At 43.3% G+C, this 18,037-nt stretch overlaps 1 protein-coding gene, 1 long non-coding RNA gene and 1 pseudogene across 2 annotated transcripts; all 3 read left to right on the top strand.

Moving 5' to 3' along the window:
* Positions 1-8,134: 8,134 nt before the first annotated feature.
* LOC125869726 (uncharacterized) lies at positions 8,135-11,835 on the top strand. The gene is made up of 5 exons (XM_049550172.1): positions 8,135-8,572; positions 8,840-9,074; positions 9,176-9,184; positions 9,312-10,200; positions 10,980-11,835. Exons 1-5 carry the CDS (start codon positions 8,135-8,137, stop codon positions 11,812-11,814), a joined length of 2,406 nt encoding a protein of 801 aa, XP_049406129.1. The 3' UTR covers positions 11,815-11,835.
* A 750-nt stretch (positions 11,836-12,585) lies between these two features.
* On the top strand, positions 12,586-14,701 carry LOC125871903 (uncharacterized). Its single transcript, XR_007447055.1, has 3 exons — positions 12,586-12,696; positions 13,145-13,222; positions 14,453-14,701. It is a non-coding gene; the product is annotated as an uncharacterized LOC125871903 (long non-coding RNA).
* A 1,098-nt stretch (positions 14,702-15,799) lies between these two features.
* LOC125869725 (uncharacterized) overlaps positions 15,800-18,037 on the top strand; it is a 67,546-nt pseudogene continuing 65,308 nt past the window's right edge.

The raw sequence follows: 18,037 nt of genomic DNA, 5'->3' as shown, positions 1-18,037 counted from the left end.
TAGATTGAGCTCGAGAATGTGAATGCATGTTGATTAGTTGGGATTTGGGTTGGGTAGTTATTGAATTTTGCATAGGTGTTAAGAAATCATGTTTTCGGCCTATTTTCGGAATTATCGGGTAACTGTGAGCATGTTTTGTGTTATTAACGGACCCTCCTCGCTATGTGGAGTGCTTGCATGCTTAATTATTGTTTATTTGAAGCATGTTGGGCCTTACTTTAGGTTTGACTAGGGCTTGCCTTAGAAATACATGATTCGGATCCGATAGGCCTTAGTTTTGCCCCGACGCCGCTCGGCCGACTTAGATCCCCGTAGACTGGTGTAGCAGACTAGAGTCTGATAGATTGGGCCTTAGCTAGGCGATACGCTTGCTCCGACTTTAGTTATCCTTATTTTCCCCGATGTTATGGCTTCACGAGTTACGTCAGCGACACTAATTCTACTTTTGGCAGTATACGTATCTAGTATGAGCAACTAAATACATATACTGTCTAAGGCATGGCAAAATTATTTTAATGTAGTATTTTTATAATTCCCAGCATGCTGTTTGTATATATTTGTCTATTATCATACTTATCTTGTTCCTATATAATGTTTCTATACTTGGTGTGAGGTATTCGTTCTTTCCTAAGTGTATGAGGTATCCGATTAATATCCGGAGCGTACGTTGGTCAGCCGTACTTTGTAAGGTCGCTGTAGCCAGGAGGGCGTTTAGACCTGTTTGATGGTGGTCCCGTAGCTAAGAAGACTCTAGGAAAAAGAACTGTTGTAAAACCAAGAGAACCTCCCTTAGAAACTCTATTTGGATCTTAGATATGTAGTTTAATACTCCTTATATACTTGCTAGCATGTTGTTTATTATTTCTATACTTATTAAACTATATTTTGTTCTGTAAGTCCATTAGACAGTATTTTTAATCATATGGAAAATAACCAAAATATTTTGAATAGTATAAATTTATCCTCGCAATCTACAAGGATTGCTAAATTAGAAAATGATTTACAAAACTGGAGTATACCAGAAGAGCCTTTTAAAAAGATTTACCATTTAGGTAATTTTAGTTATCTTACTCGCCGTAATATTAAGACTTGTGAGTCTACTATTGCTATCAATAATTCTTTAGAAATTATTCGTCTCCTTAAAGATAATGATATAAATCGTTATAAATCTGATTACAACTATTTGCATATTGGTTTAGTGCAAGTTGCTGTTAAGCCTCTTTTTAGAAAAGGTCTTGATATTCCTGTTTGTGTCATCCTTAGGGATGGCAGGTTTTTGAATTTTGATGACTCTATGTTAGGAGTTTTGCAGAGTAATCTTGCTGATGGGCCAGTTTACTTTAATTGTTATCCTAACTTCTCAGTTGACATTAATCATCCTAATGTCATGGATTCCTTGACCCTCAATGTCAAAACCAAAAACTTGAACAGCAAAATCAATACTCGTGAAATAGCTATTATTTACCGAGTTTATTATCGTCTTATGAAAACTCATCTTGCTCCTAAGGCTCGTCATACGAGTATAAGGGGTGAGACTATGCTTATGGAAGCCAACCATGAACATAGTTCTATCTTTGTTCCTCGAACTTTACAATGGAAAGATATACTCTCCAGTAATGATTGGCGTTTTGAAAACATAACTCAACCCTTTGCTTCACACTCTGAACGATCACAGATCGAAAGAGTTATTCAGTTTCCTGATGGGTCTATAGAACTCAAATTCTTAGACAATCCTGCAAGAAGATCTTCTTCGAATCGAAGGTCGTCTTGGTCCCCTTCTACATCGTGTCCCTCAAGACCCGTTCCCAGACCACCTTCTTCTTCAAAAACCCCGGAGGAAGTCGATGATGATGAAATCATTTCTGTTGCTGACAACAGTAAAGGTAAAGTCACAGGAGTAGACTTTTCAGGTAACGTACCCAAAGTATTTTACCAAGATATTCCAGGTAGTCCTACTGCAAGAGAGATGGAACCTCCCAAGGAAAAGCCATCCTGGTTAGGAATGCTCAAAGTAAGCAAAACCTTTGAACCCAACTTTGGCATCCTACAAGAACAATGGACTCATCCTGACAATCAAGTAAAGAGAAAATGGTATGTTTCTTCTTATACTCTTAAGCAAAGAGAATCCTTTAGAGATTTATGGATGAAGGATATGAGAAGAATTGGTTGTGAAATTGAATTCTTCAAATGGTTTGAAATGACTGGTAGGATTGAAAATTGCACTGAGTCATTACAAGTTATCATTAACAAGTGGTACACTGCTTCTAATAAAATTGTCGAATATATCACCCCTCCTTTGGAAGGAATTAATATTCCTATTGCAGGTACAGTAATCAAAGCTGCTCCCTTCAAAGAGAAAAGTGATAAGGCAGATGGACCACTAACATCCGCAGATATTGACAGAGTAGTTGAACAAAACAATTACTCTAACCAAATCCTTCATACTATCTCTAGACAGATAGAAGATACTAAACCTAGCCTCAGTGGAAAGCCAACTCCGGCTTCTACTTCTTCCAACCATAATATAGAAACCTATCCAGGATTCAAAATCCCTGAATTTTCCAAAGAAAAATTCCCAAAACTTTCTGACACTTTTGAAGTAACGGGAAACATCATTGAGAAAATCAATGCACAACTCAACAATTTCAATATCTTCGTAAAAGAAGATAAAACTTCAAAAAAGGTTTCTACCCTTCATGAGGAACCCAATTCCAAAGCCCAAGAGAAATCCAACCTTCTCCAAAAGCTTGCCAGTAGTCGTTTTCACAATATGAAAAACTACCATGATAAACCATCTTTCCCAGACTTACAGTATGAAGAAAATGCCTTTTTATCCACTTCCTCTCATGAAGGAAGAAGCATTATTGATGGCTTAGCTGAGCATCAAGTCTACAATAAACTCCATGAAATGGGTGTGGCAATTACTGCATATAAAATGCGTGGGTCAGCAGACAGGGATGCTGCTAACATGGTTATTGCAGGTTTCACAGGAATGTTGAAACATTGGTGGGATAATTATTGCACGGATGAGATCAAGCAACTCATTGTTAACGCCACTGCAACAGAGACAGTTGTAAAAATGGAAGGTACTACACCATCCACTTCTGCTGTCACAAGAGAAGATGCTTGCGCTACTTTACTTTACCACATTGCCAAGCACTTTATTGGAGAGCCAAAATTGTTCCAAGACAGGAGTCTCCAGATCCTAAACAATCTAAGTTGTCCAAATTTAGACAAATTCATCCATTACAAACATGCCTTTCTCAGTAAGGTTATGATTCGTCCAGATTGCAATCTAGATTTCTGGAAAGAACGATTCATCAGTGGCCTGCCTCCTCTCTTTGCAGATAAGGTAAGGACAAAAATCCAAGATCGCAATAATGGTAATATTCCCTATGGCAATCTTACTTATGGTGATTTGGTAAGCACTATCAATATTGTAGCCCTTGAGCTTTGCACAGATATTAAACTCAAACATCAGCTCAAGAAAGAACAATCTTCATCCAGAAAGGAACTTGGAAGTTTCTGCAGGGATTTTGGTTTTATCACTCCACCAGATAAAATCACTAAAGACAAAAAGGAAAAATCCCATAGGAAGAAGTCTCGAAGAAGAGATGATTCTACCAGACCTAGGAAGAAGAAATCTAGGTCCAAAAGACCTAATGATGCCAAGGTAGATGTATGTTGGACTTGTGGCAAAACTGGTCATAAAGCCAATGAATGTCGCTCCAAGACCAAGAAAAAGAAGATTAATCTTCTTAATATCGATGAAGAAACCAAAGGTAAGCTTCTTGCTATTCTTGATGAACCTTTTTCTGAATCTTCAGGTGCATCTGATGAATACAGTGATGACGAAGACATCGATCTTGACTATGATTCAGACGCCAGTCAGTCAGGAAAAGATTGCACTTGTACCGAAGCTTTCTGTACTTGTGATACTACACCTCAAATTCGAGTACTTTCTGACCATTCGAAAGAAGCTCTCTTTGATGTCATCCAACACATTAATGATGATGAGGCTAGGAATCGTTTTCTCCTAGAACTCAAAAATCTTCTTCTCAATAAGGACAAACCTAAAACCCGTCCGATAATTGAACCTTTCAGTATGAAACAGATCATGAATCGTTCAGATACCCTTTCAGAACCATCTATTTCAGATCTTCGTCACGAAGTATCTAGTCTCAAAGAAGAGATTAGAAGTATTAAATCTCGACTTTGTATTGTCGAAACTGACATTCTCACAAATCAAGTTCCTAAAGGAGCAGCCTTCCATGACCTAGAGTCTAACCAGAGTTCTTCTCACGAAGACCTTGATGATAACATTGGTATTGGCCCCTCCAATATCAATAATGATCATTTAATTGAACCTTTTGTTACCAATACAGGTAATGACACCTCCTCCTCTGCTGCACCAGGAGTAACGGTAATTTCTTCTATTAGACCACAGAGTCATCATATACCTGTTAAAATAGTAGTTAGTAAACATTTTGTTATTAACAAAATTGCTTTGCTTGACAGTGGTGCAGATAGGAATTGCATTGTAAAAGGTATTGTTCCAACCAAGTATTTACAAAAAAGTACTTCAAAATTATACTCCGCTACAGGAGAACCTTTGAAAATAAATTATAAGCTTTCTAAAGCCCACATTTGCAATAATGGTATCTGTCTAACAAATGATTTTGTTATCACTGAGGATATTAATGAAGATATCATTCTTGGAATACCTTTTATCACTCAGATAAAACCTTATTTTACTGACCTTGATGGTATTACCACTACTATTCTTGGAAAAGATTTGCATTTTCCTTTTGTTAAAACCCTTTCACAAGATGAAAGTAATTTTGTAAGAGAAAACACTGTTTTCAGGATTAATAACCTTTCACAACATATCACCTTTTTAAAGGATGAAATTCGTGTTAAGAAAATCGAACAGATTTTAAAAACCCCGGAGATAGTTACTAAAATAGCTAATCTTCAAGAAAGATTTGAAAAAGAAATATGTTCTGATTTTCCTAATGCTTTTTGGGAACGCAAAAAACATATTGTGGATTTACCATACATCGAAGGATTTAATGAACAGGCTATTTCCACTAAGGCAAGACCTATTCAGATGAATCATGAGATGATGGAATTTTGTAAAAAGGAGATTGATACTCTTTTGAAAAATAAGATTATTAGGATTTCTAAATCCCCATGGAGTTGCTCTGCTTTCTATGTCAACAAAAACGCAGAGAAAGAAAGAGGAGCACCAAGACTTGTAATCAATTACAAGCCATTAAATTCCGTTTTGAAATGGATCAGGTATCCCATACCTAACAAAAGAGATCTTTTGAAAAGAACTTTTAAAGCAAATATATACAGCAAATTTGATATGAAATCAGGATTTTGGCAGATTCAAATTTCAGAAAAGGATAAATATAAAACTGCTTTCAATGTCCCATTTGGGCAATATGAATGGAATGTTATGCCTTTTGGGCTTAAGAACGCCCCTTCAGAATTCCAGAATATCATGAATTCCATATTCAATGATTATTCTTATATGTCAATTGTATACATTGATGATGTGTTAATCTTTTCAGAAAATATTGATTCCCACTTCAAACATCTTAACACATTCTTCAAAGTGATAAAAAACAATGGTTTGGTTGTTAGTGCCAAGAAAATGGTTTTATTTCAAACCACCATTAGGTTTTTAGGTCATGACCTTTACCAAGGCACTTATAAACCTATTTGCAGAGCCATAGAATTCTCTTCTAAATTCCCTAATGAAATCCCTGACAAAACCCAACTTCAGAGATTCTTAGGAAGTCTAAATTACGTAGCTGATTTTATTCCAAAAGTCAGACAAACTTGTGAACCATTGTATAAGAGACTTAGAAAAAATCCAGTCCCTTGGAGTACTGAACAAACCCAAGCTGTCATCCAAGTCAAAGCTCTTGTACAAACCATTCCATGTTTAGGGATCCCCAATCCAAATGCATTTATGATTGTTGAAACTGACGCTTCTGATGCAGGCTATGGAGGAATTCTTAAACAAAAAGTAGATCTTGAATCTACAGAGCAATTAGTTCGTTTCACATCAGGAATCTGGAATTCCGCACAAAAAAATTATTCTACTGTCAAAAAAGAAGTTTTATCTATCGTGCTATGTATCACGAAATTTCAAGATGATCTTATTAATAAAGAATTTTTGTTAAGAGTAGATTGTAAATCGGCTAAAGAGATTTTACAAAAAGATGTTAAAAATCTTGTTTCTAAACAAATCTTTGCTAGATGGCAAGCTCTACTATCTAGTTTTGATTTTGAAATTGAATTTATTAAAGGGGAAAACAATTCTCTACCTGATTTTCTAACCCGTGAATTTTTGCAGGGTAAACATGAGGCCGTTTAGACCAATCACTCCTTCTAAAGGAGAAAACAACCTCCCAAAAGCAAAAATGGCTAGACCATTTGTTCCTCCCCCACTCACTCCAGCAAAGGTTGAACCCTCAGTAAGGCCTGAACTTACCTTCCAAAACAAATTCACAGCATTAGCTGACTTTCCAAGGCTACCTTGCCCTACTCAATCAAAGCTTCCAAAGCTTCTTTGTCCACCCCAACCAAAGTTGATCAATCTCAGACCAACAAAACCTCCAGTCCAAGAAGCATCCTCTAGCTCTGTCCAAACCAAAGCTAGTTATGCTATGAAGACGCCTGAGTCTTTTGCCCAAGCGGTTAATCCTGAATTAACCAAAACCATCCCTACCAAAGCCATCCCAAAAGAAGAATCTTTTGAATTTATTGTCTCACAGGTGTTGCCTTTAATGGCCATCAACAAAGAATACGAAAGTTTTGACATTGGCACGTTGATCAAACCGTGTTATACAGATTTTAATTATGTGGATACTGAGAATCCATTGAAGACCAGAAGATTTTATGAAGCTATCCTTATAGACACTGACTCTATAGAAATTGAGCATTCCAGAGATGCTAATAATTATATTCAGTATTCGAGATTTACTATCAAAAAAATCTTGGATCCTTTTGAATGGTTCGCAGATCATCTACACACTCCTATTGCGTTGACAATGGCTCACAAACCCCAGACTTATAATTGGTACGATTATAAGGCAGCATGGATGAACTTTCTTTATTTGAGGCCAAGACATACTTGGTTCGTAAAGTATAGTTCGAATATTACCAAGACTACCATTCCCAGATGGTTCTATGAATGGTGGAATCTATTTGGAGGAATTGAGAAAATCCTCCCACAGCAATTTCTTAACAGGTTCGAAGAGTTCCAAACCAAGGAACAAATTACTACTTTACCAGAGCATATTAAATTATGCAAATATTACATCCAAAGACGAATATCCTATATTATTACTTGGAATTTCTCCAAGACTAATGTAGATCGTATTCAATATCTGTCCAAACAAATCCAGGTTAAAGGTTGGGTTCCCAAACAACCTAATACCAAGGCTCAAGAGAAGACTAAATCTTCTTCCAAGAAATTATCCAAAGCAGCTCTCAAACAGAAGTTAAAAGAAGCAATGGATAATTTAGATGATTATGATGAAGACCAGATCATGAAGATGATTGAAGACGCTGCTTCCACAGAAAGCAGCAGTGAAGATAATGGTGATATGTGTAATCCTAAAGGTTTAGCCTTGGCTTACATGGAACCTGATTATGAATAGGAAAAAGACCCTTGTGGAAAAATAGAGGCAAAGCCGGAATTATTTTTCCATATAGTGGCATTTCACTATTCTAAATTAGCATCCAATGAGAAGCTACAAGACAAAATACTTTTGGAAAAGACATTTCCATTATCTTTAAAAAGATTCCCACTCAACCGTCCCAAATAAAAGAAGTAAAGCATGTTTCCACTATCTTTTAGTAAGGGACCCCTTTCTATTGTCGGCAACATCTTAGCCATCCACCTGTATGCCTAAGATATAAAGGCAATCCCCATTTCTCCTATAAAAGGAGCATTGGTTTTCCCTTTAGAGGCATCAGATAATTTCCAATATTCTGAAAACCTCTCTCTCTCTCTCTCACATTTTCTTATGTTCTTGCTTGCAATGTTTGGATTTCATCAATAAACGTCAGTTGTTTGTAAGTTCATTCTCTTTATAATTCCGCATAATTTAACATGTCGGAGTGTTTTGAATGCAGTGCTCTTGACCATTGGTCCAGAGAGTGCCCCCGGCGAGGGCGAGGAGCGATTGTACCAGCTCCCATTGCACCTAGACCAGTTTCAGCAGTGCCCCCTCTAGCTAGAGGTGGTGGTCAGGACCACGGTCGTCGAGACAGCCGACAGGGTACCAGAGGCGGAGCTCGAGGAGGCAGGCTAGGTGGTAGATCAGATGCATCGGGCAAAGGTGCTCAGGGCCATTTCTACGCAGGCCCGGCGAGGGCGACGGCTGAGGCATCTAACGATGTTATCACAGGTACACTTTTATTATGCCATCAGCCTGCTACAGTAATATTTGATCCCGGGTCCACATTCTCGTCTGTATCTGTTTATTTTGCTCCTCAATTGGGTGTGAGGTCTGAGTCTTTGGCAGAGCCAGTTCATGTTTCGACCCCGGTGGGTGAGTGCGATCTTGCTTAGTGACTATCCAGGGTTGTGATACTAGAGTTGATCTTATTTTCCTAGATATGGTTGATTTTGATGTGATTCTGGGCATGGACTGGTTATCCCCTTACCATGCGGTCTTGGATTGCTACGCTAAAACCGTTACTTTAGCCATGCCTGGCATTTCCCCAGTGTTGTGGCAGGGTGCTTGTAGTCACACACCGACAGGGATCATCTCTTTTATACGGGCTAGACGGTTAGTTGCTTCTGGGTGTTTAGCTTATTTGGCTTAATTTGCGAGATGTGAATAGAGATGACTCTTCAGTTGATGCAGTTCCTGTGGTTAGAGAGTTTGCATATGTGTTCCCTACAGACCTACCTGGCCTACCTCCAGATCGTGACATTGATTTTGCCATAGATTTGGAGCTTGACACCCGTCCTATTTCTATTCCACCTTACCGGATGGCTCCTGCAGAGCTTAGGGAGCTCAGTGCTCAGTTAGAGTATCTCTTAGGTAAGGGGTTTATCCGTCCGAGTGTGTCGCCTTGGGGTGCACCTGTTCTGTTTGTGAAGAAGACGGACGGGACTATGAGGATGTGTATTGACTACAGGCAGCTGAACAAGGTGACGGTGAAGAACCGTTACCCCATGCCTCGTATTGATGATTTGTTTGATCGGGTTCAGGGTGCCGCCGTGTTTTCTAAGATTGATTTGAGGTCCGGGTACCATCAGCTGAGGATTCGGGCAGCAGACAACCCTAAGACTGCATTTAGGACCCGTTATGACCACTATGAGTTCCTTGAGATGTCTTTTGGGTTGACTAATGCCCCTGCTGCCTTCATGGACTTGATGACACGTGTGTTCAGGCCATACCTTGATTTATTTGTCATTGTCTTCATTGATGACATACTGGTATACTCGCGGAGCCGGAGTGAGCATGAGCAACATTTGAGGATAGTGCTCCAGACTTTGAAAGATCATCGACTTTATGCCAAGTTCTCAAAGTGCGAGTTTTGGCTTGAGTCTGTAGCCTTCTTGGGGCACGTGGTGTCCAAGGAGGGTATTAGGGTTGATCCGACGAAGATTGAGGCTATTCGTGATTGGCACAGGCCCACTTCAGTTACTAAGATTCGGAGCTTCGTCGGACTAGCAGGCTACTACAGACGCTTTGTTGAGGGCTTTTCTACTATTGCAACCCCGTTGACCCGATTGACTCGTGTTGATGTTCCCTTTGTTTGGTCAGATGAGTGTGGGGCGAGCTTTTTGAGGCTCAAGGAGTTATTGACCACCGCTCCTATATTGACTCTTCCAGTTGAGGGTGAGGGCTTCACAGTTTATTGTGACGCATCCGGCGTTGGTTTGGGTTGTGTATTGATGCAGCAGGGCCAGGTTATTGCTTATGCAACGAGGCAGCTTAAGATCCATGAGCGCAACTACCCCACTCATGACATGGAGTTAGCGGCGGTAGTTTTCGCGCTTAAGATTTGGAGGCACTACTTGTATGGAGTTCGATGTGAGATCTATAATGATCATATGAGTCTTCAGTACATCATGAGCCAGAGGGACCTCAATTCGAGGCAGCGTCGTTGGATTGAGCTCCTGAAAGACTACGACCTCTCTATCATCCGGGCAAGGCGAATGTGGTAGCGAACGCCTTGAGTCGGAAGGCATTGAGTATGGGTAGTCTAGCCTTCTTATCTGTTGAGGAGCGACCCTTAGCTTTGGACATTCAGTCCTTAGCTAATAGCATGGTTCGGCTGAATATCTCAGATTCTAGACGCGTCTTGGTCTTTATGGGAGTTCAGTCTTCTTTGCTTGATAGGATCTGTGGTTGCCAGTTTGAGGATGATACCTTAGTGGCCCTTAGAGATCAAGTGTTAGCGGGTGATGGTGGTCAGGCTACCTTAGATCCTGATGGAGTGTTGAAATTTGCCGGCCGCATCTGTGTTCCGAGAGTTGGAGATTTGATACAGTTGATACTTTCTGAGGCCCATGAGTCCAGATACTCTATCCATCCGGGCACAGCGAAGATGTATCGTGATTTGAGGCAGCATTACTGGTGGAGTGGCATGAGGAGAGATATTGCTGACTTTGTTTCCCGTTGCTTGTGCTGCCAGCAGGTAAAGGCAGAGCATTTGAGGCCTGGTGGCGAGTTCCAGAGATTACCCATTCCGGAGTGGAAGTGGGAGCGTATCACTATGGACTTCGTTGTGGGGTTGCCTCGGACTTCTAGAGGTGTTGACAGCATTTGGGTCATCGTGGATCGATTGACCAAGTCAGCACACTTCCTTCCTGTTCATACTACTTTCAGTGCCGAGAGGTTGGCTCGTATCTACATTAGGGAGGTGGTCCGTCTTCATGGCGTGCCTGTTGCTATCATTTCAGACCGAGGTTCACAGTTCACTTCCAGCTTTTGGAGGGCTTTTCAGGAGGAGTTGGGCACCCGTGTCCACCTTAGCACAGCATTTCACCCACAGACGGATGGTCAGTCAGAGCGTACTATTCAGGTCCTTGAGGATATGTTGCGGGCCTGTGTTATGGATTTTGGAGGTCAGTGGGACCAGTTCTTGCCTTTGGCGGAGTTTGCGTACAACAACAGCTACCACTCTAGTATTCAGATGGCCCCGTTTGAGGCCTTATATGGTAGGCGTTGTCGCTCTCCAGTTGGTTGGTTTGAGTCTACAGAGCCTAGGCCGCGTGGTACAGATTTGCTTCAGGAGGCCCTGGATCAGGTGAGGGTGATTCAGGATAGGCTCAGGACGGCTCAGAGTAGGCACCAGAGTTATGCTGATCAGAGGCGTCGACCTTTGAAATTCTCTGTTGGTGACCGGGTATTCCTTCGTGTGTCGCCCATGAAGGGCGTGATGAGGTTTGGGAGGCGGGGCAAGCTTAGCCCCAGGTACATTGGGCCTTTTGAGATACTCCGGACAGTTGGGGAGGTTGCTTATGAGTTGGCCCTACCTCCAGTATTTTCAGCCATCCACCCAGTGTTTCATGTTTCGATGCTGCGGCGGTATGTTCCTGATGAGTCCCATGTGCTCCAGTATGATGCAGTCGAGTTGGATGATCGTTTAGCATTTGTAGAGGAGCCAGTTGCCATTCTAGCCAGAGATGTGAGGAGATTGCGCTCGAGAGCCATTCCTGTTGTTAAGGTCCGTTGGAGGCATCGTCCAGTCGAGGAGGCTACCTGGGAGACCGAGCAGGAGATGCGAGAGCAGTTTCCCAGCTTGTTTGAGCCTTCAGGTACTTCTTGATCCTTTCTTTCGCGGACGAAAGTCCTTTTTAGTAGTGGATATTGTAATGACCCTCTTGGTCATTTCTGTGTCTTGCCTTCTGTGCGTCGTTTAGAGCGTTCCTATAGCGACCCCAAGTCATTTATGACTTGCTGGGACTGATAGTTCGGTCACCTGGTCGTTCGTTTGGTCCTGGTGTGAGTTTTTGTGTTTTGGAGCTTATGAACCTTGAACGATCATTTTCGATCAAAAGTTCAAGAAGATGACATCGGAATCCAATTCTGACGATTTCATCAGCTCCGGAAGGGTCATTTTAGGCTAGTAGCATGGTCGACATGACTCCCGAGATTTTCAGTGTGAGTCGGTGCGATTAGGCGTTTTAGCCTTTGAATTTTAGCCTAAGGTTGACTTTGGTCAACATTTTGAGTAAACGCGCTCGGATGAGAATTCCGTCAGCGTGGTTAGCTCCGGAATGTCGAGTTTGGTCTAGATTGACCTTTCTTTTGTGTCTGGAGGTTTTCGATATCTTTCCGAGCCCTTTTGTGGGTTTTGACTTAAAAGGGCTTTTGGAAGTGGGACCCACTTTTTATCGAAATGACCTCTGATGGAAATTTCGACTGCGCCGTTGAGTCTGAAATATCGAATTTGGTATGGTTGCATATCTCGTTTGCGTGCACGGGGTTCCGAACGAGATCGAAGCACCCCGTCGGAATTTAAAGTTTTGGAAATGTTGCAGATTTTCTGCAATAAATTGCAGAAAATCAGCCACATTTCCCAAACTTCAAACTCTCATCTCTCTCTCATCTCTCAACCGATTTGGGTGATCCAAAAGGCTAAGTTGTGAGATTTTTCGAGGGCAACGTGTTGGTGAGCTCGGATAGTGATTTGGAGTCCCCGTTTGAGGTAATTTTCGAAAAATACCTGCTGCCAGACCTCTTTTTGTGACTTGATTTTGGAAATTTTGAGACTTGTTTTCTTAGCCATTTTAGATCCGATTTTGGTGATTTTTGAGGCTATCTTGAGTGGTTTTTCGAGGAGAACATTGTGGTGTTGTTAGATTTTACTGTAGATCGCTCGTTTTTGGTAAATACACTGCTGTCCCATTTCGATTTTTGAGAAAATTTGGGTTTTAGTTGTATGTTGGTATTGTGTTGTTCCCGAGCCCCGAATTGTGTCCCATTATGGGAAATGAGCTGGGGGAACTGGTTAGGACCCACTTTTGGGGTTAATTTCGGAATTTTCTGTGTGGGTCCCACGATTCCCGTTTTGACTCCAAAATTGACCCGTCTCTGTTTGTTGTGATTTTGGTGTCTAAACGACCGTATTAACGTTGTGATACTATTTTTGATAGCGGGGAAGCGTTTCGAGACCTTTCGGAAAGGAAAATCTCCGGAGGAGTGATTTTGGAGCGCGTGTGATCGGCTTTAAGGTAGGCTACGGTTTTCCCTCTCTTAGATTGAGCTCGAGAATGTGAATGCATGTTGATTAGTTGGGATTTGGGTTGGGTAGTCATTGAATCTTGCATAGGTGTTAAGAAATCATGTTTTAGGCCTATTTCGGGAATTATCCGGTAACTGTGAGCATGCTTTGTGTTATTAACGGACCCTCCTCGCTATGTGGAGTGCTTGCATGCTTAATTATTGTTTATTTGAAGAATGTTGGGCCTTAGTTTAGGTTTGACTAGGGCTTGCCTTAGAAATACATTATTCGGATCCAATAGGCCTTAGTTTTGCCCCGACGTCGCTCGGTCGGCTTAGATCCTTGTAGACTGGTGTAGCAGACTTGAGTCTGATAGTTTGGGTCTTAGTTAAGCGATACTCTCTCTCCGACTATAGTTATCCTTATTTTCTTCGATGTTACGGCTTCACGAGTTACATCGGCGACACTAGTTCTACTTCGCGATTTTAATTTGATTTTCGATTTGGTTCCAAGGACTTTCATTGATTGGCTATGTGTGGACGGCGTTCCACAGATATTTATGAGTATGGATCAATTGGGACTCTTTCAGCAGCTACATTGGCACATTTATAGAGCATCCGGTTTGAGGTCCGGCCTCTATTGCCCAGACACTTATATAGAGCATCCGGTTTGAGGTCCGGCCTCTATTGCCCAGATACTTATATAGAGCATCCGGTTTAAGGTCCGGCCTCTATTGCTCAGACACCTATATAGAGCATCCGGTTAGAGTTCCGGCCTCTTATACTTGATACTTGTGATTGGTTACTTGGGTACTTCTGCTGAGCATCCGGTTCGAGGTCCGGCCTCAGTGCTGTCAGATTCTACTAATTAGGGTTGAGGTTCTGGTTCGATGTTCTTCGTTCTTGGGTTCTTTTATGCAATTCTCTTTAGTTATAGTTATTCTGTGTACTCGTCGGGCTTATGGGGGTCCGTTCGGGTTTTTATTTAACTTGCGCACGAGTGTACCTTCTGGGCTTATGGGGGTCCAGTTAGGTGTAGTTAGCTTATAGATTACTTTAGTTAGTTCTTTGTACACTCGTGTGCATTTCATTGTTAGTTAGATTTTCGTTCTTGACTTCGGTTTGCGTATTCCTTCTTTTCATATTGCCTTTACTTTTCAAGTTCAGTCGGCCTATGATGCCTACTGGGTACCTGTTGTTTTGGTACTCATGCTACGCTCTGCATCTATTTCGTGATGCAGGTCCGGGCACTAGTAGCCAGCGTTGATCGAGCTTGGAGCAGACTGATCCGGAGACGGGAGTGAGCACACGACGTTTTGTACTATTTCAGTCTCCATCTGTATATATAGACTTGTCTTTTACCTTTCGAGACAGTCCAGTCTCTATTGTCCACTTTTGGGACTTGTACTCATTTTGTTAGTAGCTCTGTACTAGTGACTTCCAGGTTCTGGGAGGGATCTTTATTTGTATATATGTTTTTGGGTTGCTTCCGCCTGTTTATATTGTTATTTTCCTACTCTTGTTTAGTTTCTACCCTCAGACCCATTACTTGTTGTTCCGGGTTACGGGTTGGCTTACCTACTGGTGGGTTATAGTAGGTGCCATCATGACTTGAGAAATCGGGTCGTGACAAGTTGGTATCAGAGCCCCAGGTTTATCGGTGTCACTTGTACAGAGCTAACGTCTAGTAGGGTCCTGCGGATCGGTGCGGAGACGTCCGTAACTTATCTTCGGGAGGCTACAGGATGTCCTTAGGAAAATTTCCTCTTTTGTTTCACTTTCGTGCCTCGTGTGTCTTATTGGTTTCTGGAAATCTTACTTGTTTCACTCTTTCGCAGGATGGCTCGCTCGCGAGGTGGCGTGGCCAGGGGTGGCGCAACCGGGTCTGTAGGCAGAGCCTCAGCTTTGGGTAGACGCCGACCCCGAGGTCGAGGCAGGGCGATAGCACCAGCCCGAGATAGGGAAGAGGAGCGTCAGGCAGCATATGTACCTCCACAGCCGGTAGGGCCGGGGCCAGCCCAGCCACCACCTGCACCAGCTGCAGCTGCAGCTCCTGATCTTCATGCTCTGCTGACTCAGATAGTAGCAGCTATTGGGGAGATGCGACAGGCACCAGCCCAGCAGCACCAGCACCAGCACCAATCCCAGCAGCACCAGCTCCAGCGCCGCATGGTCAGCCTGCCGCAGCGGCACCAGAGGTTCAGTCGCCACCAGTACATGTGGCTGTCGTGTCAGACTTAAAGGACGAGGAGATGCCACTGCGCGAGCAAAAGATGCCCGGGGTATTCCAGAGGTTGGCACCGCCGATATTTTCAGGGGCGATGGAGGAGGATGCCTACGAGTTCCAGCTCACTTGTCAGGAGCAGCTACAGTCATTAGGCCTCTTGGAGTCGAGAGGAGCCGACTTTACTGCTCATCAGTTTCGTGGGCTAGCCAGGCAGTGGTGGCACTCGTATCGAGAGTCCAGGCCAATTGGATCGCCTCTTGTATCTTGGAGTGAGTTCTCAGAGGCTTTCTTAGCCCGGTTCATGCCACGGAGCGTCAGGGATAGGCTTCGTGATCAGTTCTCCAGATTGGAGTAGGGTCCTATGACTGTCTCAAAGTACGAGACGAGATTCCATGAGTTGTCTCGACATGCTACCATGATCCTACCCACGGAGGAGGAGAGAGTTCGTTGTTTTGTACATGGGTTGCGGTATCGTCTGAGGGTCGACACAGATCATTTAGTTTCTGTCGGCCGTTCATATCTTGATGTAGTTGACCATGCCCGATCCATGGAGCATATTCATCGCGAGGTCCAAGGGGGCAGCGATAAGAGGGCACGCTACCAGGGCAGCTACAGCAGGTCCCAGACTAGAGGGAGAAACTCCTATGATAGACCCCGCCAGAGGTTCCAGCAGGGTCAGTCCAGTCGGCCTGTTCAGGCGGCATTACCTGCTTCCGAGGGAGGCCAGTATCACCAGGGTGGTCCTAGTACGGGCCAGAGTTCGAGGGGATCAGATTCCCTCCCTTCCTACCGCAGTTGGGTTACTTCAGGGCGTTCAGCTTCGGGGTGTTTTGAATGCAGTGCTCTTGACCATTTGTCCAGAGAGTACCCCCGGCGAGGGCGAGGAGCAATTGTACCAGCTCTCATTGCACCTAGACCAGTTTCAGCATTGCCCCCTCTAGATAGAGGTGGTGGTCAGGACCAGGGTCGTCGAGATAGCCGACAGGGTACCAGAGGCGGAGCTCGAGGAGGCAGGCTAGGTGGTAGATCAGATGCATCGGGCAGAGGTGCTCACGGCCATTTTTACGCAGCCCCGGCGAGGGCGACGGCTGAGGCATCTGAGGATGTTATCACAGGTACACTTTTATGATGCCATCAGCCTGCTACAGTATTATTTGATCCCGGGTCCAAATTCTCGTATGTATCTGTTTATTTTGCTCCTCGATTGGGTGTGAGGTCTGAGTCTTTGGCAGAGCCAGTTCATGTTTCGACACCGGTGGGTGAGTCCTTAGTAGTGGATCAGATAATGCGATCTTGCTTAGTGACTATCCAGGGTTGTGATACTAGAGTTGATCTTATTTTGCTAGATATGGTTGATTTTGATGTGATTCTGGGCACGGGCTGGTTATCCCATTACCATGCGGTCTTGGATTGCTACGCTAAGACCGTTACTTTAGCCATGCCTGGCATTTCCCCAGTGTTGTGGCAGGGTGCTTATAGTCACACACCGACAGGGATCATCTCTTTTATACGGGCTAGACGGTTGGTTGCTTCTGGGTGTTTAGCTTATTTGGCTTAATTTGCGAGATGTGAGTAGAGATGACTCTCCAGTTGACTCAGTTCCTGTGGTTAGACAGTTTGCGGATGTGTTCCCTACAGACCTACCTGGCCTACCTCCAGATCGTGACATTGATTTTGCCACAGATTTGGAGCCTGACACCCGTCCTATTTCTATTCCACCTTATCGGATGGCTCCTGCAGAGCTCAGTGCTCAGTTAGAGTATCTCTTAGGTAAGGGGTTTATCCGTCCGAGTGTGTCGCCTTGGGGTGCACCTGTTCTGTTTGTGAAGAAGACGGACGAGACTATGAGGATGTGTATTGACTTCAGGCAGCTGAACAAGGTGACGGTGAAGAACCGTTACCCCATGCCTCGTATTGATGATTTGTTTGATCAGCTTCAGGGTGCCGCCGTGTTTTCTAAGATTGATTTGAGGTCCGGGTACCATCAGCTGAGGATTCGGGCAGCAGACATCCCTAAGACTGCATTTAGGACCCGTTATGGCCACTATGAGTTCCTTGTGATGTCTTTTGGGTTGACTAATGCCCCTGCTGCCTTCATGGACTTGATGACATGTGTGTTCAGGCCATAATTTGATTTATTTGTCATCGTCTTCATTTATGACATACTGGTATACTCGCGGAGCCGGAGTGAGCATGAGCAACATTTGAGGATAGTGCTCCAGACTTTGAGAGATCATCGGCTTTATGCCAAGTTCTCAAAGTGCGAGTTTTGGCTTGAGTCTGTAGCCTTCTTGGGGCACGTGGTGTCCAAGGAGGGTATTAGGGTTGATCCGGCGAAGATTGAGGCTATTCGTGATTGGCACAGGCCCACTTCAGTTACTGAGATTCGGAGCTTCGTCGGACTAGCAGGCTACTATAGACGCTTTGTTGAGGACTTTTCTACTATTGCAACCCCGTTGACTCGATTGACTCGTGTTGATGTTCCCTTTGTTTGGTCAGAGGAGTGTGGGGCCAGCTTTTTGAGGCTCAAGGAGTTATTGACCACCGCTCCTATATTGACTCTTCTAGTTGAGGGTGAGGGCTTCACAGTTTATTGTGA

This window comes from Solanum stenotomum, chromosome 7 (assembly GCF_019186545.1).
Source record: "Solanum stenotomum isolate F172 chromosome 7, ASM1918654v1, whole genome shotgun sequence".
Lineage (NCBI taxonomy): Eukaryota > Viridiplantae > Streptophyta > Magnoliopsida > Solanales > Solanaceae > Solanum > Solanum stenotomum.
This window is presented reverse-complemented; position numbering and strand designations above follow the sequence as displayed.